We start from the raw sequence: 21,631 nt of genomic DNA on the forward strand, positions 1-21,631 counted from the left end.
GGACTTCAAAACTCGACTTGATGTTTTTTTGGAAGAAATAAGTGGATAGGACTGGCGAGCTTTGTTGGGCAGAATGGCCTGTTCTCGTCTAGAGTGTTCTAATGCCGATTACATGTTGATTGTTAATGTAAAGAGTTAATTATTGAATCTTGCAAACCTGTTTGGTATCATTCAATACAAAAAATGTAAATATTTTAAAGATGACTTGTTAAATTAATAGAATCATATGAAAAAGTTTGGGAACCCCTCTCAGCCTGCATAATAATTTACTTTCAACAAAAAAAAAGATAACAGTGGTATATCTGTCATTTCCTAGGAACATCTGAGTACTGGGGTGTTTTCTAAACAAAGATTTTTAGTGAAGCAGTATTTAGTTGTATGAAATTAAATCAAATGTGAAAAACTGGCTGTGCAAAAATTTGAGTACCCTTGTAATTTTGCTGATTTGAATGCAAGTAACTGCTCAGTACTGATTGCTTGCAACACCAAATTGGTTGGATTAGCTCCTTAAGCCTTGAACTTCATAGACAGGTGTGTCTAATCATGGGAAAAGGTATTTAAGGTGGTCAATTGCAAGTTGTGCTTCCGTTTGACTCTCCTCTGAAGAGTGACAGCATGGGATCCTCAAAGCAATTCTCAAAAGATCTGTAAACAAAGACTGTTCAGTATCATGGTTTAGGGGTAGGCTACAAAAAGCTATCTCAAAGGTTTAAACTGTCTGTTTCAATTGTAAGGAATGTAATCAGGAAATGGAAGGCCACAGGCACAATTGCTGTTAAACCCAGGTCTAGTAGGCCAAGAAAAATACAGGAGCGGCATATGCGCAGGATTGTGAGAATGGTTACAGATCACCTCCAAAGACCTGCAAGAACATCTTGCTGCAGATGGTGTATCTGGACATTGCTCTACAATTCAGCGCAATCTGCACAAAGAACATCTGTATGGCAGAGTCGCTTGTTGTATGCAAATGCTCATTTAGACAAGCCAGATTCATTTTGGAACAAAGTGCTTTAACTGATGAGACGAAAATGGAGTTATTTGGTCATAACAAAAAGCGCTTTGCATGGCAGAAGAAGAACACCAGATTCCAAGAAAAACACATGCTGCCTACTGTCAAATTTGGTGGAGTTTCCATCATGCTGTGGGTCTGTGTAGCTAGTTCAGGGACTGAGGCCCTTGTTAAAGTCGAGGGTCGGATGAATTGAACCCAATATCAACAAATTCTTCAGGATAATGTTCAAGCATCAGTCACAAAGTTGAAGTTACGCAGGGGTTGGATATTTCAACAAGACAATGACCCAAAGCACAGTTCGAAATCTACAAAGGCATTCATGCAGAGGGAGAAGTACAATGTTCTGGAATGGCTGTCACAGTCCCCTGACTTGAATATTAACGAAAATCTATCGGATGATTTGAAGCAGGCTGTCCATGCTCGGCAGCCATTAAGTTTAACTGAACTGGAGAGATTTTGTATGGACGAATGGTCACAAATACCTCCATCCAGTATCCAGACACTCATCAAAGTCTATAGGCGGTGTCTAGAGGTAGTTATATTTGCAAAAGGAGGCTCAACTAAGTATTGATATGTCATCTCTGTGGGGGTGCCCACATTTATGCACCTGTCTAATTTTGTTATGATGCATCTTGCATATTTTCTGTTAATCCAGTAAACTTAATGTCACTGCTGCAATACTACTGTTTCCATAAAGCATGTCATATATTAAAAGGAAGTTGCTACTTTGAAAGCTCTGCCAATGATAAACAAAAAAATCTAAAGAATTAAGAGGGGATCCCAAACTTTTTCATATGACTGTATATGTACTTACCCTGACTTTCTGTTGAATCTGAAAATTACTGTTGATGATAAAAAGATTATTAAAATGAAACTCTTTATTCTTTCCCACTGATTCTATAGATCTTCTCCCTGAAGTCATGTTACTTCCATTTAGTAGTTTCTCCTGGGATGCAATGAAGAGTGTAAATACAGTATGACATTAGTGGGGGGATAAAAACAACCAAACTAGGTTCAGACTGCCTGTGAACCAACACTTTTTGGTATAATTAATTCTGTTCAGGTTATGTCCTAACACATTTGCCAGGTATTATACTGTTACAACAAAAATCATGAAAGATTAATAAATAGTAATTCCAGTCATTTCTTAATAAGGTACAGGATATGTACTCCCACTATGTGTCCCAGCTTATGGGACCTTCTCGTTAAACCCAAAGCTCCCAGCTTTCCAAACTTATAGTAATCCTATATTATCCGTGCTGCAATTTACAGAAAAAAAATCTTACACTGGGTCCTTTTAATATAAATCGGGAAAGTAAAAAAGAAATACTTTGTCAGGCTTCAACATTTCAGTGATTTTTGTAGGCTGTTCAGATTTATTTCTCTGCAGTAAACTGCTTTCCTTTTTCTTTTTATGTTTTCCTTTAATCTAGTGAATAGAACTATATAGATCTTTATGTGAATTTTCACCTGTGTATTGTAGAAAGAAAACCATGGCACCCCTTTCTCTAATTTACTGTATTTTACATTATTAAAATGACAGACTATTTTGAATTCAGTGAGTTTGTTTTTGTAAAAGTACTTTGTAATGTTCAGAAAAAAAATACCTCTGTGCCTTCTTGTCAGAGGTGATATTTTAAAAGTAAATATAAATAGTATTGTTTAAATTTTTGACAAAGTCATTCATTTTTTAAAATTATTTTTTTATTGAATTTATTAAAAGCAAGTAACATTCCATACAAACAAGTCAAACTTAACAAAACTAAATTCAGTTCAACCCCCTACCCAAGAGAAAGAGAGGAAACCAACAGCCAGAGTAAAACTTCAAGAATAGAAAAGAGGGAAGAGAATCCCTGTCCCTAATATAAAAGCTTATTCTAAAATGTTATTGATTAGATTCTGCCAGGTTTTAAAAAAAGTTTTGAACAGATTCTATAAATGAGAATTAGATTTTTTCCAATTCCAAATAGTATATAACATCAGTTACTCACTGATTTGAAAGAGGAGAGCTAGGATTCTTCCAGTTGAGCAAGATAAGTCTATGTGAAGTAAAGGCAATTACAGTTTGTTTGTCCTTCTCCACTTTAAGACCATCTGGGAGTACACCAAACACAGCTGTTATTGGATTAGGAGTGATTGTGAAACCAAGGCTGTCTGTTAGACATTTAAAGATTTTTGATCCAAAATTATGGTAATTCAGAATCTGTGACAAAGGGCAGCCCTGGCGGAGTCCAACTCTCACTGGAAACGGGCTCGACTTACTGCCGGCAATGCGGACCAAGCTCTGACACCAGTTGTACAGAGACCGAACAGCTCTTATCAGGGGGTCCAGTACCCCATACTCCCGGAGCACCCCTGACAGGATTCCCCGAGGGACATGGTCGAATGCCTTTTCCAAGTCCACAAAACACATGTAGACCGGTCGGGCAAACTCCCATGCACCCTCCAGGACTCTGCTAAGGGTGAAGAGCTGGTCCACTGTTCCGCGACCAGGGCGAAAACCACACTGCTCCTCCTGAATCCAAGGTTCGACCATCTGACGGACCCTCCCCTCCAGAACCCCCGGATAGACTTTTCCAGGGAGGCTGAGGAGTGTGATCCCTCTATAGTTGGAACACACCCTCCGGTCCCCCTTTTTAAAGAGGGGACCACCACCCGTCTGCCAATCCAGAGGCACTGTCCCCGATGTCCATGCGATGCTGCAGAGACGTGTCAACCAAGACAGTCCTACAACATCCAGAGCCTTGAGGAACTCCGGGCGTATCTCATCCACCCCCGGGGCCCTGCCACCAAGGAGTTTTTTTGACCACCTCGGTGACTTCAGTCCCAGAGATGGGAGAGCCCACCTCAGAGTCCCCAGGCTCTGCTTCCTCATTGGAAGGCATGTTAGTGGGATTGAGCAGGTCTTCGAAGTACTCCTCCCACCGACCCACAACGTCCGAGTCGGGGTCAGCAGCGCACCATCCCCACTATATACGGTGTTGACACTGCACTGCTTCCCCCACCTGAGACGCCGGACAGTGGACCAGAATCTCCTCGAAGCCGTCCGAAAGTCGTTCTCCATGGCCTCCAAACTCCTCCCATGCCCGAGTTTTTCCCTCAGCATCAACCGAAGCCGCGTTCCGCCTGGCCTGCCGGTACCTATCAGCTGCCTCCAGAGACCCACAGGACAAAAAAGTCCTATAGGACTCCTTCTTCCGCATTGCCGGCAGTAAGTCGAGCCCGTTTCCAGTGAGAGTTGGACTCCGCCAGGGCTGCCCTTTGTCACCGATTCTGTTCATAACTTTTATGGACGGAATTTCTAGGCGCAGCCAGGGTGTTGAAGGGGTCCGGTTTGGTGGACTCAGGATTGGGTCACTGCTTTTTGCAGATGATGTTGTCCTGTTTGCTTCATCAGGCCGTGATCTTCAGCTCTCTCTGGATCGGTTCGCAGCTGAGTGTGAAGCGGCTGGGATGAGAATCAGCACCTCCAAATCCGAGAGCATGGTCCTCAGCCGGAAAAGGGTGGAGTGCCCTCTCAGGGTTGGGGAAGAGATCCTGCCCCAAGTGGAGGAGTTCAAGTATCTCGGGGTCTTGTTCACGAGTGGGGGAAGAATGGAGCGTGGGATCAACAGGCGGATCGGTGCGGCATCCGCAGTGATGCGGGCTCTGCATCGGTCTGTCGTGGTGAAAAAGGAGCTGAGCCGTAAGGCAGCGCTCTCAATTTACCAGTCGATCTACGCTCCTACCCTCACCTATGGTCATGAGCTATGGGTAGTGACCGAAAGAACGAGATCGCGAATACAAGCGGCTGAAATGAGTTTCCTCTGCAGGGTGTCTGGGCTTTCCCTTAAAGATAGGGTGAGAAGCTCAGTCATCCGGGAGGGGCTCAGAGTAGAGCCGCTGCTCCTCCACATCGAGAGGAGTCAGATGAGGTGGCTCGGGCATCTGATCAGGATGCCTCCCTGGTGAGGTGTTCCGGGCACGTCCAACCGGGAGGAAGCCCCGGGGAAGACCCAGGACACGCTGGAGGGACTATGTCTCCCGGCTGGCCTGGGAACGCCTTGGGATTCTCCCGGAAGAGCTGGAAGAAGTGGCCGGGGAGAGGAAAGTCTGGGCCTCTCTGCTTAAGCTGCTGCCCACGTGACCCGACCTCGGATAAGCGGAAGAGGATGGATGGATGGATTATGGTAATTTGGTGAACACCCAAAATATATGGCCCAATGAGGCTGGAGTTCATTTGCAATGTTCGTAGGTTCAGTCTCACACTGGAACATTTTTGGACAATATTAAATCACATAGATGTGCTCGATAAAAGATTTTTAAGTTGAATAATTGTATGCTATGTGCATATGGAGCTAGAGTGAATTTTGTGCATGGCTGCTTTTCACTCCTTTTCTGAAATGCTGAGTAAGAGATCCTTTTCCCACTGTACTCTGGGATCTTTGAAAGGAAGGGACTTTAAAATGTTTTTATATATCATAGAAATACTGTCTGAGTCGTCAAGACTGATCAACATTTTCTTCCAGAGTAGAAGTGCAGTAAGTGGGAGATGAGGAAAATAGCACAGATTTTGTTTAGCAAAGCTTCTAATTTGGAAATAGTGGAAAAATTGTGTTGATGGGATGCTAAATTTAAAGTATAATTGTTCAAATAACGCAAAGACATTACCTGTGTAACAATCTCGAAGTGATTTAATCCCATTCGTTTTCCAGTCATTAAAAACTTTGCACGTTTGAGAGGGTGGGAAAGGGTGGTTATTGTGTAGAGATGCCACAGATAAAAGCTTCTCTATCTTGAAGTACTTTCTCCATTTTTTCCATATTCTGAGTGAATGAAGGACAATTGGATTGTTGTATCCAAAAACGTGGGTCACTATGTAAATAAAAACAGAATGCAATGATTTGCAAATCTCATAAACCCTTTACTTTATTCACAGTATTCAAGTAAAATGTTTTATGATTTCCTGGAAAATATTAAGTCATTTTGAATTTGATGGCAGCAGCATGTCTCAAGAAAGTTGGGACGGGGCAGTAGAAGGCTGGTAAAGGTAAGCGGTACTAAAAAGTAATAGCTGGAGGAACATTTCGCAACTTACTAGGTTAGTTGGCAATAGGTCAGTAACATGACTGGGTATAAAAAGAGCATCAAAGGGAGGCAGAATCTCTCAGAAGTCAAGATGGGCAAAGGTTCACCAATCTGCAGAAAACTGCATCTAAAAAGTGTGGAACAATTTCTGAATAATATTCCTCAATTGAAAATTGCAAAGAGATTGAATATCTCATTATTTATAGCGCATAATATCATCAAAAGAGTCTGAGAATCTGGAGAAATCTCTGTGTTCATTGGGCCCTCAGGCGGCACTGCTTTAAAAATAGATATGCTCCTGTCATGGAAATCTTTGCATATCTCAGGATCACTTCCAGAAATCACTGTCTGCCACACAGTTTGCCATGCCATCCATAAATGCATATCAAACCTGCAAAGAAGAAGCCACATGCGAGTATGATTCAGAAATGCCACCATCCTCTCTTTGCCAAAGCCCATTTGAAATGGACTGAGGAAAGTGGGAAAACTGTTCTGTGATCAGACAAATCAAAATTTGAATTTCTTTTTTGAAAACATGGACACAGTGTTCTCTGGATTAAAGAGGAAAGGGACCATCCGGCTTATTGTCGGTACACATTTCCAAAGCCTGTATCTCTAATGGTATGAGAGTGCATATGCAATTGATAGCGTGCACATCTGGAAAGGAACAGTCAATGCTGAAAGATATATAAACTTTATACGGAAACATGTGCCCATCCACGCAACATCTTTTTCATGAAGAGCTTTGCATATTTCAGCACAATAAAGCCAAACAGCATACTGCATCCATTACAACAGCATGGCTTTGCAGGAGAAGAGTCCGGGTGCTGAATTCACCTGCCTGCAATCGAGACCTTTCACCAATTGAAAACATTTGGTACATCATGAAACAAAAAATACAACAAAGATGACCCAGGACTGTTGGAACAGCTTGAATCCTATAACACAAGAATGGGACAACATTCCTCTCCCTAAAGTCCAGCACCTGGTTTCTTCAGTTCCCAGGATGTTTACAGACTATTGTTAAATGAAGAGAGGGGATACTACACAGTGGTAAAAATGGCCCCGTCCCAACTTTTTTGAGATGTGTTGCTGCCATCAAATTCAAAATGACCTTATTCTTTTCTTAAAATGGTACATTTTCCTCATTTTAAACATTTGGGTGTTTTGTTGTGAATAAAATATGGGTTTATGAGATTTGCAAATCATTGCATTCTGTTTTTATTTACATTTTACACAGCGTCCTAACTTTTTTGGAATTGGGGATGTATATTGACGATAACTTGTATTTACTGGGGCACTAAGCAAGGAATATAAAGAAGTACTGCATGATTTTGTTTCTACTGGGGACCGAGCCTGTGTGTGTTCATCTATATGTGTCAATGTCCAGGTTTTTATGGCTTGTATATTTTTCGCCCAGTAATAAAATGGAAAGTTAGGCAGAGCCACACCTCCTTCTGTATTAAGTCATTGTAGGGTTTACCCTTTGGCTGCATGGATGTTTTGTATTCCAAATAAATGAGGTTATGATTGAATTTCATTTCTCAAAAAAAAAAAAGTTTTGGTTTTTTTTTCCCAAAATATCATGGTATTTGTGAATTAGCTATGAATTATTTTTTCCTGCACATAAATTTCCTCATTCACTGAGCTTTTTATTTATTCATCAGGTATCATAACTACTGGATCCACAGTGCCAGACTACTACTTTTATGTTTCTGCATATCGTGTGCTTTATAGTGAAGATGGAGAAACTTGGAAAACATTTAGGGAAGCAAGTTCTGAACAAGATAAGGCAAGTAATTTTATGTAGCCAGTCTTCCAAAGGACCTGTCTAATAATAAGGCCAAAAATGTGTGCATGTTTTATATTTAAATTTTTTTTCCTTTTGTCTGAAATCATTTGGTTTCTTCCAAACTACCAATGCTGTTCATGAGCTGACCTAAACCTTAAGTGCACAATGTTTGCCAAATATGCTGGATTAATTATTTTTTTGATTTATGACTGTTTTAAACTTAATATATTAATACATTAATCTAATATTTGTGTTAAGATTACATTCATTTAATATTTGTGATTATTTTTTTGAAAGTTAAGACAATTGTAAAATACTATAAAAATGGCGTGGTTTATTCTGAATAAAGTGCAACATTTTTAGAATGGAAAAAAATATCACAGCACTACTAGTTTCTTAAACTACTACAAATAATTTGATATTTGGTGACCTTATTAACCATACAGTTGTTTAACCATGTGGCCAAGTTCATGACTTTTGCATTGAAAAACAGTCAATAGTATTTTATATGCATTATAAACTGAAAAAGAAATCATCTGTTACATGGAAATATTTATGAAGAAACAAGAAAAGATGTATTATTATTTAAATATTTTTTTAATCCAGATATTTCAAGGAAATGTTAATTATTTCCAAGAAGTCAGAAACAATTTTATTCCACCTATTGAAGCCCGGTACATACGAATAAACCCTGTGCAATGGCACCAAAAAATTGCTTTGAAGCTGGAACTTCTTGGCTGTCTTCCATTCCTAGGTAAGGATTAAATAAAGTATATTTAAATATTTTCAAAATCCACAAATCCTCTGCCATATATGTAAATATTAGTGCAGTCATTCTGTTTAAAGCCATTATTACAGTAAAATAGAGTGGCACTTTGCAGCTATGAGGAACAAGTTCTGACTACTGATAAATAATGCTGGAACTGATTCCCAGTCTGGCTGCTATTTTTGATGGGTTGGCAAATTTTTCTCTGGGCAGGTAGGTTTTCCTACTACATCTGAAACACCTGTGGGTTAGGTTAATGGATGAGTTGCTACTGGCCTAGTTTACATGACTGTGCCCTGAGATAGTGTTCCATACTGGGTTGATTATGGCCTTGTGATTTTATACGATTGTTCAAGGGAAATAATGGATGAATTTATAGCAGTAAAATTTAAAAACATTTTTGTTTTTCCTTTTCACAATGAATAAAAATGTATGTTAAAAAACTAAGAATGCATTTTAGAAATCTGCTTTCAGCAAGGTCAGAATGTTTCTCCGAAATAATTAAAAAACAAGAATGTCAGAGTTTAAATTTATCTTGCACTTACCAGCCCATGAGCAAAAAGAAGTTTAAATTTAAAGTTTGTTTTACTCTTCATCAGCCTATACCAAAAATAATTAAACCCAAAATTTCATTTCCTATAATGGCATCAGATCTACTCTAGTGGAAGTGTCTTAAAAAATCATCAAAAAACAGTAAAAGAAGGAATATAAAAAAGATCTGGAAAAAAATTTAGAATTGGTACAATCTGTAGCAGAACAAGTTTTGAATTGAGTATTCTGTTTCATTAAATTAATTATAGAAGACTCTAAGCTTATCAATAACAAACAGTGTCAGATCTGAACAAAATCAGAAAGAGTGACACAAGTACTGTACTTAAAATAAGTTATCTGGTTATTTAAAAACTCACACTTACACTGGGATGGTTTAGATTATTCTATTTAGTAACTTGAGATGATGATAATTCCAAAGTGGAAAAAAGCAAGTTTGCATAGTTTCCATTGATGGTGGAATGATGACATACCACTATTAACAATATCCAGCCTATTAATGCTGGAATACTCTGAACAACAGGAATGCAAACCACTGTTTGTTTGTTGTTTTTTTTTAATTATTAACCGATGGAAATGGCAAGTTATAAACTGTTTTTCTACAGTAGGAATTGTCAATGTGAAATTAAACACATATTAATGATATAGAACTCCAGTTATTGTGTAACTAGGATTCTGCATCCATCCATCCATCCATTTTCCAACCCGCTGAATCCGAACACAGGGTCACGGGGGTCTGCTGGAGACAATCCCAGCCAACACAGAGCACAAGGCAGGAACCAATCCTGGGCAGAGTGCCAACCCACCGCAGGACACACACAAACACACCCACACACCAAGAACACACTAGGGCCAATTTAGAATCGCCAATCCACCTAACCGGCATGTCTTTGGACTGTGGGAGGAAACCGGAGCACCCAGAGGAAACCCACGCAGACACGGGGAGAACATGCAAACTCCACGCAGGTAGGACCCGAGAAATGAACCTGGGTCTCCTAACTGCGAAGCAGCAGCGCTACCACTGCGCCACCGTGCTGCCCTAGGATTCTGCAATAAACGGATATCCTGTCCAGGGTTGGTTCCTACCTGCTACCCAGTGCTGCTGTTAGGCAGCAAGCCCCCATCATCTTCATCTTGATTAATTGGTTTTGGGAGTATTATTGTTAGATCTTAACTATATTTCTGATTAAATTTTAACTTGCAAACAATGTCATTAGCATGTTACAAACTATTATTTGTACATTTTAGGAAGAGCTCCCTTTCACCCTCCACCACCAAAACATGGGACTGATTTTCCTGTTCAGTTAGATCAAACAACCTTTACTCCAGAAATCCGAAACACAACTGTAACACCAAGTGGGACAAAAGGTACTTGATTTTTTTAATTCTGTAGCTACCTATAATATGTAATATGTGTGAAATAATTAAGGTCAATTAATGTTTGTGCTTTTTAAAAATTTTCAACTGTGTATAGATCGAGATTTAAAAAGTCCTAAATTCTTTTGCCATTTACTATTCTTTGCTTCCTTGTTCTTCTCTCATCCTCAAATCATGAATCTATCAAAGTTTCTGGAGCATTTTCTTTTCAAATAATAGTAAAATTAGTAGGATTTAAAAGTCCCTGGATCTGTCTGTCTTATCATATATTTTTTTAATTATTATTTTTTTTTGGTTTCTTGGATACATCATATTATTTAACCATAGGCCACTTGTAGTGTCAGTATATGCTGTCTTATGTTCCTACATAAATTTGATTCTGAAATAAGAAAAATGTTATCTGTACTGACAGGACTCTGTGTCTTTGTTAAAGTATAATGGATAGGCCTCAGTGTTGCCGATTGCCACTAGTTTGAAATATGAGCATCATTCCCTCCCAAAATGATGAATTGAGACTCATTTCTTGTTGTGCCAAATTGCAGTATTTACGAAGCAGTTGATGCTTGCTTTTAGACCCACCTCTTCATCTAGAAACTTTATCTAAAGATGATGATATGAACAACATCTTGCAAAATTAGGTCCATATGTGTTTTCAAAATCAGCATATTTTTAAAAAAGTCATAGTAAATGTAAGAACAATACATCTGACACCATCATTGTTTAATGTACTGTATATGTTCTTTCCAAAATTTTAGGCTTAGTTGCTTTTACCGACTTCATAGAAGTTCAGTTAATTATACTGAAAGCATATATGGCTGGCATCATTCACTGAAAAATAACCCTTACATCTGTTTTTCACTAAACATAAAATGCAATGTTACGTTTCTGCTGTTGCATGTACTGTATATTAGTTTGTAGAATTATAGTGTCCGAGTGTTTTAAAATGAAAATGGTTAATTTCACATCAGATGAGAATCTTTAACGCTCATCTTAGTGGGGTCAAGTGGTCAATCCTCATTTTTAAGCAAAGGTTTGGCTTCATTTAATAAACTTAAATTTTGCAGAAAACTATCCAATTCAGGTATAACTGTCCAAACTACATTATTACCTTATAACCTACACCAGCATCACTGCAGTCTTGGTTTGCTTATTGTTTGTGAACTGTAACATAATGACAGTTCATGTTTTGTCATAATTGCGTTGCATCTGCTCAGTGTTGCATGCAAATTTTTAGTTTTTACAGTTCTCATTGATGTCCATAAAAATTGTTGATATTGTCTTTATTCCTTTCAGATATAACATTAGGAGCGGTTCTTGTTCCTGTGCTTGTTATGACCTTGACTATACTCATTTTAATAATTGTTTGTACTTGGCATTGGAAGAGCAGGTAAGAAAACAGACGTTTACTATTAACTGAATGCACTGTTTACAGTAAAAAAGAAAAAAAATTTGTTAGTTTCATACCAAATATGTTGTACAGGAAAAAGTTTTAATTATCTTTAAAGTTTTCGTTTTTTCTTTTTTAATCTGAGATGTACCACTTAACGTCATGGAACAGTCTCAATATAATGCTAATTCAGTGTGGTTTGTGATTAAATTTTTTAAGTAATATGCAATGTTTTTAAAGGTGCTCGCAGATATTTCATTTCCTTTTCAATCAAAAAAGGTCAGAACCAGACAGAGCAAATCTTGAGCCATTTTCCTTCCTGGCTAGTCTCAGGACAGTGATAATGGTGAATGCCAAACTAGTGGGTGTATTAAAAATATAAGAGAAGATGCCCACAAGCCTCACACATTCTGTGAATGGCCAAGGATGTTTTGTGGACTTGGCACTATTATTAGAGATCGTCTTGTTTCTGCTGTTGGCTGCTCACTTATGGTTGAGTTTAAAATTAAAGAAGATAATATGCTTTGATGACAAGAAGGCATCAGTGGTAACTATATATCTGACTTTCCCTTTTGTTATATTCTTTGGTTATCTGTATACCTTGTCACATGGACAGTTGTCCAGGTTTTTAAGTAAGTTTGCATCTAATTTGTAGTTGTCTTTGTTGCATTCATTCTAACTTTGAGATTGCTCCTTAAATGCTATGTCATGCATTTCACTCAGGGAACAGACATAATCATTCACATAATATTTGATTGGTCAGTGTGTATAAACCATTATTGAAAATTTCAGGTGCATGGTTATTAAACTCCTTAACGTTAGACCCGAGCATTACTCTGGCTGTGAAAGTGCTGTCAGCATACGTCCCAAGCGTTACTCGGGCAACATTATAGGTGGGTCTTGCATAAGCGTTACGTCCAAACATCACTTGGGCAAAGGTGTCAGTGCGTCTTATCCTCTCACCTGTAAGAGTGATCAGTAACCCCCTCCATAATAATGGCACCTCGTAAGAAATGTTTTTCAGCTGCCCAGGTGTTGCACTCTCTTGCTAGTAATACAAGTAGTGATGGTAAGGATGTTGAGGAGCTTCTCATCAGCAGTGATGAGGAAGTGAATCTGTCCTCAGGTGGTGAAGCGGACAGTGAGCCCGAAAGTGATTTTGATGAATCCAAAAGTGACTTTTGCATCTGCCTCTCTGTTGACACTTGTTCAAATAAACCAACGCCACCTTGTTTTGTGGGGCAGCCAGGAATATAAGCGGACGTTGACAGCCAAGATCCACTCACTTACATGAAGTTATTCCTGGATAACGTGATCAACAAAATTGTTGTTGAGACAAATCTTTATGCACAACAGTGTTGGGCAAGTAACTATACACCTAAGCAGTTTTCCCATGCAAAAAGATGGGAACCAGTAACTGCTGATGATATCTGGGCCTTTTTAGGCTTATTGATATTGCAAGGACTTGTAGTAAAACCTGAACAGTGATAGTGCTTGTCTAAGAACAAAATTTTGGCAACATCGTTGTTTGGACAAATTATGTCCAAGTGTAGGTTTTCATTAATTAAACAATGAATACTTTAATGAAAATACCCATCTAGCAGCTAAACTGAAGAAAATTTGGGAGATATACCAGGCTATTTTAGCAAACTTCTGGAGCATTTACATTCCAGACCGTGATGTCTTATGGCTTATAAGGGCAGACTGTCATGAATATAATACATTGCGTCAAAAAGATCCAGATTTCGCATAAAGTTTTATGAGCTTTGTGAATCTAAAATGGGATACATCTGGAATTCGGTTGTGTACACAGAAAAAGGGACAGTGTTTGATTCGAAATACAATCGGTATGGCATTGCTACATCATTAGTGCTGACTTGGATAGATGCTGTACTGGATCATGGTTACTCTGTAATTATGGACAATTTTTATACTTCGCCAGAGCTATTTAACATCTTGCTGCAAAGACTGACACATATGGAACAGTGTGTCCCAACTGTCGAGGCATTCCTGAAGACTTTGGCAGAGCTATATTACAGCGAGGTGTGTTAGTAGCTTGGCAAGAGTGTAAAGTGCTTGCACTGAAATGGAAGGACAAAAAAGATGTTTGTGTTCTTAGCACTGTACATAATGCAACTGCAGTCACTGTACAGGCAAAAGGCAGGTTATGAAGCATTGTGCTGTGGTCGACTACAATAGCACGATAGGCAGCATAGATCTTGCGGATCAAGTATTGACTTTCTATCCTGTTATGAGGAGGCAGCAAAAGAAATATTACAAAAAGGTATTTTGTTATCTGGTGGAACAGTGCATTTGGAATGCATTTGTTTTATACAAAGAAGAAGCAGCTTGAACAAATCGTTGCCACACATCACCCATCCATACTACCACTAAAGAGGAGCGGTTGACCCAGCACATTGCAGATCAATCAGAGCGTTTTATTGGTAGACATTTTATTGATTATATACTACCAACAGAAAAAAACAGAATCCAACTTATACTAGTGCAGTGTGCAGTTCAAAAACCGATAAATCTGGGAAGAAAATCCAAAAAGAAACATGCTATTATTGTCCCGACTATTTTTATTGTTGTGACGTTGGATTGCGTCTTCCACCATGCTTTAAGATTACTACACAAAAGACTAATTTTGAGATTTTATACTGCTTTGGCATCAGTAATTAGTAGTATTATTACTTTTATTATTTTTGTTATTATTGTTCATTTCATATTATTTTTATCATTACTATTATTTGTATCTATTACGTTTTTGAGATTTAATAAATACGTAATTTTTCATGCCTAAAAATGCAACACTTTTTACGTGTTTTTTTGGAATAAAATGCAACGCTAAGGAGGTTAATAGTCTTATTCTTCTTTGTTTGTTTACTGCATGGCTTCTTAGTGGTTGCAGTTTTGCATACAGTGGAGGAAATAATTATTTGACCCCTCACTGATTTTGTAAGTTTGTCCAATGACAAAGAAATGAAAAGTCTCAGAACAGTATCATTTCAATGGTAGGTTTATTTCAACAGTGGCAGATTGCACATCAAAAGGAAAATCGAAAAAATAACTTTAAATAAAAGATAGAAATTGATTTGCATTTCATTGAGGGAAATAAGTTTTGAACCCCTACCAACCATTAAGAGTTCTGGCTCCCACAGAGTGGTTAGACACTTCTACTCAATTAGTCACCCTCATTAAGGACACCTGTCTTAACTAGTCACCTGTATAAAAGACACCTGTCCACAGAATCAATCAATCAAGCAGACTCCACACTCTACAACATGGGAAAGACCAAAGAGCTGTCCAAGGATGTCAGAGACAAAATTGTAGACCTGCACAAGGCTGGAATGGGCTACAAAACCATTAGCAAGAAGCTGGGAGAGAAGGTGACAACTGTTGGCGATTGTTCAAAATGGAAGGAGCACAAAATGACCATCAATCGACCTCGCTCTGGGGCTCCACGCAAGATCTCACCTCGTGGGGTGTCAATGGTTCTGAGAAAGGTGAAAAAGAATCCTAGAACTACACGGGAGGAGTTAGTTAATGACCTCAAATTAGCAGGGACCACAGTCACCAAGAAAACCATTGGAAACACATTACACCGCAATGGATTAAAATCCTGCAGGGCTCAAGGTCCCCTGCTCAAGAAGGCACATGTGCAGGCCCGTCTGAAGTTTGCCAGTGAACACCTGAATGATTCAGAGAGTGACTGGGAGAAGGTGCTGTGGTCTGATGAGACCAAAATAGAGCTCTTTGGCATTAACTCAACTCGCTGTGTTTGGAGGAAGAAAATGCTGCCTATGACCCCAAAACACCGTCCCCACCGTCAAGCATGGGGGTGGAAACATTTTGCTTTGGGGGTGTTTTTCTGCTAAGGGCACAGGACAACTTAATCGCATTAACGGGAAAATGGACGGAGCCATGTATCGTGAAATCCTGAGCGACAATCTCCTTCCCTCTGCCAGGAAACTGAAAATGGGTCGTGGATGGGTGTTCCAGCACGACAATGACCCAAAACATACAGCAAAGGCAACAAAGGAGTGGCTCAAGAAGAAGCACATTAAGGTCATGGAGTGGCCTAGTCAGTCTCCGGACCTTAATCCAATAGAAAACCTATGGAGGGAGCTCAAGCTCAGAGTAGCACAGAGACAGCCTCAAACCTTAGGGATTTAGAGATGATCTGCAAAGAGGAGTGGACCAACATTCCTCCTAAAATGTGCAAACTTGGTCATCAATTACAAGAAACGTTTGACCTCTGTGCTTGCAAACAAGGGTTTTTCCACTAAGTATTAAGTCTTTTTTTGTTAGAGGGTTCAAAAACTTATTTCCCTCAATGAAATGCAGATCAATTTCTATCTTTTATTTAAAGATATTTTTTCGATTTTCCTTTTGATGTGCAATCTGCCACTGTTGAAATAAACCTACCATTGAAATGATACTGTTCTGAGACTTTTCATTTCTTTGTCATTGGACAAACTTACAAAATCAGTGAGGGGTCAAATAATTATTTCCTCCACTGTATATTCTAATGTGTGCAATTAGACAGTCATGAAGCTTTGATGTCTTTGCCTCATCATTTTTTTACTTAACTGAAGTTGATATTAATTTATAAAAACTGTTTGACAGTGTGTGATTTGTTCCCATTCCTATCAAGCCTCTTCCATGTGGTCAAAAAAGAGGATTTTTCATTACTTTTATAGAAGTATTACCTTGTGCTGACATGCAAATTTTTTTTTCTTTCAATTTATAGGAAAAAGACTGCAGAAGGAACCTATGACATACCATACTGGGACCGCACAGGTGAGAAAGTATAATGGCAGAGGTACATCTCAATATACTGTGTGCTAACAAATCTCCTCTTTACTGTCATCCTTAAGCTCTTTTAGATAATTTAAAAACATCATTTTTAAAATTGTTGTTCTTAAATCTATAAATATATGGACTAAGTCTGTCCACTAGCTAGTGCTTTATATATATTAATTAAGTAATAAGAAAACCAACACTGAAGAAAAAAATTATAGGATTATGTCAGGCTTAGCAATAATTACAACTTAAAAAAAAAAAAAATACTTTGTTTATAGTGACTAAGTGTTTTAACACTAGAATTACCAGAGCCTACGAAAAAACTCGTAGATCCGTCCCACCTTAAATCGCTTCTTAAAACCGTTCACAGCTCTCCACCACCGTTTTTTGTCATCTAAATGTGCTTATAAACTCAGGCTGCAAGCAGCCAGCTATTCCTTCCCCCCACTGACTTAGAACGTGCAAAAACTTCTCCCAGCTCATGCCTTGATTGATTTTCTGGGAGTGAAGTGGAGTTTGAGTGGAAATAATAAATAGTTGTTTGAAACACACGCAGTTCATGTCTGTTCCGTTTCTACAGTAATCTGTGTAAACACATTGTTAAAACAGAAACTTTTTTATATTCTAGTAGTAGATGGAAAAAAATGTAGGCATAAACTATATAATGTATGTAGCCTGAAGTCCAAATATCAAAGAAACACTTTCACAAAAGGTACAAATATAACACAACAATTGCGGTTTTATTCAAAAATATAACTGCAGAAAAAAAAGCCGCCTTAACATGCGACTTTTGACACCCATTTATTATGACTTCCTCCGTGGCGCAATAGAATCAGCTGCTGACTGGGAATCAAAAGGTCACGAGTTCGATATTGCACAACTCCGTTTTGAGAAGTAAACTGCTCTTAGTCTTACTATTTTAGAATAAAAACATACATTTGATTTCAGTCTGTAACAGGCGGTGTAATTTATGATAATTGTAAAGGTTAGCTTTGTTTTTTTTTAATTCAGTTTTATTATCTCAGCCGCATTCACAAGCCCAAACACACCTCACCCCCGCATCTGACACTGCTGTTTTCACATAGACGCGCTATAACAGAGGTAAACTCAGCTCCCTTCTACATCGGAGCAAGAATGCACATACCATTGCTTGCATACTAAAGTGTCAGCAGGCACTTTTCATGGTATTACACACATTTCTGAGCATGCCCTCTGCACACTACTTGTGACTTTAGGCTTTAGAAAGTAAGTAAATAAATAAAGGTAAATCGTGTCATAAAATGATTTCTTCAAAACATCACATATTTGTCTCTTTCTTTTTTTTAAAATGTGCGTTGCTGTGTGCTACAACATGCTGGCGGTGATCATCTGGCCACCTGCATGTTCTTGCGCGCACTGAATAAGTGCACTGAATAAGAGACAAATATACAGTCTGACTGAGAGAATCAGACTGAAAAAAAGCAAACATTTAGAAATGCCATACTTTTACAGCTGATCTGACGCTGTTCGTTTTCAAATAATATTGCATTAGTGCAACAATGTTTTCTGATTGGTACTATTCAGGTCATAAAACGATTTCTTCAAAATGCCACATGTATTTGTCTCCTTTTTATTCTGCTACTGCGCTGACATCGTGCACCAGAAGGCGTGAGCTTATTCAGTGCGGCAGGATCACACAGGTGGCCGGTTGCTTGTACTATGACAAGCTTTTTTTTAAAATGTGCGTTGATCACCGCCAGCGTGTTGTATGTAGCACACAGCAACTGGCCACCTGCATGTTCTTCCGTGCACTGAATAAGCGCCTGATCTGACTCTAAGTAACAGTGACAGCATAAGTTCAAACCCAATCTGACGCTGTTCGTTTTCAAATAATACTGCATTAGTGCGATGATGTTTTCACATATATTGTCTCTTTCTTTCAGGTGTGTAGATAGATAGATACTTTATTAATCCCAAGGGGAAATTCACATAATCCAGCAGCAGTATACGGATACAAAAAAACAATATGAAATAGTAATAAAAAAAAGCATGTAAAAGCAGACAATAACTTTGAGTAATGGTAGCATTTACTTCCCCGGGTGGAACTGAAGAGTCGCATAGTGTGGGGGAGGAACGATCTCCTCAGTCTGTCAGTGGAGCAAGACAGTGACAAAAGTCTGTGACTGAAGCTACTCTTCTGCCTGGAAATGACACTGTTCAGTGGATGCAGTGGATTCTTCATGATTGACAGGAGTTTGCTTAATGCCTGTCACTCTGCCACAGATGTTAAACTGTCCAACTTTACTCCTACAATACAGCCTGCCTTCTTAACAAGTTTGTCCAGGCGTGAGGCATCGTTCATCTTTATGCTGCCTCCCCAGCACACCACCACGTAGAAGAGGGCACTCGCCACAACTGTCTGGTAGAACACCTGCAGCATCTTATTGTAGATGTTGAAGGACGCCAACCTTCTAAGAAAGTATAGTCGGCTCTGAACTTTCTTACACAGAGCATGGGTATTGGCAGTCCAGACTAATTTGTCACCTAGCTGCACTCCCAGATATTTATAGGTCTGCACCCTCTGCACACAGTCACCTCTGATGATCACAGGGTCCATGAGGGGCCTGGGCCTCCTAAAATCCACTACCAGCTCCTTGGTCTTGCTGGTGTTAAGCTGTAAGTGGTTTAAGTCGCACCATTTAACAAAGTCTTTGATTAGCTTCCTGTACTCCTCCTCCTGCCCACTCCTGATGCAGCCCACAATAGCAGTGTCATCAGTGAACTTTTGCACGTGGCAGGACTCCGAGTCGTATTGGAAGTCTGATAGGCTGAACAGGACCGGAGAAAGTACAGTCCCCTGCAGCTCTCCTGTGTTGCTGACCACAATGTCAGACCTGCAGTTCCCAAGACGCACATATTGATAGTCTACGATCCATACCACCAGGTGTGAGTCTACTCAGTATGCTTGTCTCTAAGGAGCAGAGGTTGGATGGTGTTGAAGGCGCTAGAGAAGTCCAAAAACATCATTCTTACAGCACCACTGCCTCTGTCCAAGTGGGAGAGGGATCGGTGTAGCATATAGATTATGGCATCCTCCGCTCCCACCTTCTCCTGGTATGCGAACTGCAGAGGGTCGAAAGCATGGCGGATCTGTGGCCTCAGGTGGTGAAGCAGCAGCCGCTTCATGGTCTTCATCAGATGTGACGTCAGAGCAACAGGCCGGAAGTCATTTAGCTCACTAGGACATGATACCTTTGGGACTGGGGTGATATAAGATGTTTTCCAAAGCCTTGGGACTCTCCCCTGTTCCAGGCTCAGGTTGAAGATGCGCTGTAGAGGACTCCCCAGTTCCAACGCACAGGCCTTCAGCAGTCGTGGGGATACACCATCTGGACCCACTGCTTTGCTGGCACAAAGTCTTCTCAGCTCTCTACTCACATGGGCTGCTGTAATTGTGGGTGGGGATGTCTCACCTATGCTGGTATCAACAAAAGGATGTTTGGAGGATGCAGTACTCCGAGGTGAGAGTGGGTTAGGGTGATCAAACCTATTAAAGAAGTTGTTCATTTGGTTTGCTCTCTCCATGTCTGTCTCGAGCTGCAGCCAGTGATAATCTTCATCCCATCCCACACTTCCTTCATGCTGTTATTTTGCAGCTTCTGCTCCAGATTTCTCCTGTACTGCTCTTTCGCCACCCTAAGCTGGACTCGGAGTTCCTTCTGCACGTGCTTGAGCTCATGCTGATCACTCTCTTTAAAAGCCCTTCTGGTTCAAAAGGCCTTTGATGTCACTTGTAATCCATGGCTTGTTGTTAGCATAGCAGCGTACTGTTCTTACTGGAACTAAAATGTCCATACAGAAGTTGATGTAATCAGTTGTGCAGTCAACAGCCTCTTCAGTTTTCTCACTATGTGACCCCAGCAGGATATCCCAGTCTGTAGTTCCAAAGCAGTATCTCAGAGCCTGCTCTGCCTCAGGGGACCACTTTTTTTTTTCATGTCCGTGCCAAATAAATAACATTCAAGCTATAGCACGTCTCCAAATAAATAACATTCGAGCTATAGCGCGTCTCCAATAAATAACATTCGAGCTATAAGGTGTCTTTACGTGATCCAAATAAATAACATTCGAGCTATAGCACGTCTCCAAATAAATAACATTTGAGCTGTAGCACATCTTTATGTAGTCCAATTTTTCACATAAACGCACTCTATAGCTCGAATGTTATTTCTTTGGCACGGACATGCTCAAAAAATACATGTGTAATGCCACAAAATGTTCATGCAGACACTTCATTTTGCTAGCATTGGTAAGAGAATGTATCGTGATACACTGCAGAGCTATAGCACGTCTTTATGTGAAACAGCAGTGTCCGATTTATAGGGAAGGATCCTGAACGCGACTGAGAGAATGAAAAGTGAATAAAAAAAAACAAAGCTAACCTTTACAAGTATAAATTACACCGGCTGTTACAGACTGAAATCAGATGTATGTTTTTATTCTAAAATAGTAAGAATAAGATCAGTTTACTTCTCAAAACGGAGTCGTGAGGGACTAAACTCGTGACCTTTTCATTACCAGTCAGCAGCTGATACCTTTACGCCACTGCGCCAGTTGTAGTGAATATGCGTCAGTATGGCCTGCTAAAGCGGCTTTTTTTTTCTGCAGTTACACTTTAGAATAAAAGCGCATTTGTTCTGTTATATTTGTACCTTTTGTGGAAGTGTTTCTTTGATATTTGGACTTCAGGCTTCATACATTATATAGTTTATGTCAACATTTTGTCATTTACTACTAGAATATGAAAAATGTTTCTGTTTTAAAAATGCGTTTACACAGATTACTGTAGAAACGGAACACACATGAAATGCTTGTGTTCCAAATAAGGATCTATTA

At 39.4% G+C, this 21,631-nt stretch overlaps 1 protein-coding gene across 1 annotated transcript in view; it reads left to right on the forward strand.

The window, feature by feature from the left end:
* dcbld2 (discoidin, CUB and LCCL domain containing 2) overlaps window positions 1-21,631 on the forward strand; it is a 140,481-nt gene that overhangs the window by 106,881 nt on the left and 11,969 nt on the right. The window contains exons 9-13 of the mRNA XM_039744866.1: window positions 7,747-7,871; window positions 8,478-8,625; window positions 10,435-10,554; window positions 11,857-11,950; window positions 16,704-16,753. Of these exons, the coding sequence (XP_039600800.1) occupies window positions 7,747-7,871; window positions 8,478-8,625; window positions 10,435-10,554; window positions 11,857-11,950; window positions 16,704-16,753 (537 nt within the window). The remainder of the gene's footprint in view (window positions 1-7,746; window positions 7,872-8,477; window positions 8,626-10,434; window positions 10,555-11,856; window positions 11,951-16,703; window positions 16,754-21,631) is intronic.

This window comes from Polypterus senegalus, chromosome 2 (genome assembly GCF_016835505.1).
Source record: "Polypterus senegalus isolate Bchr_013 chromosome 2, ASM1683550v1, whole genome shotgun sequence".
NCBI classification, from domain to species: Eukaryota; Metazoa; Chordata; class Cladistia; order Polypteriformes; family Polypteridae; genus Polypterus; species Polypterus senegalus.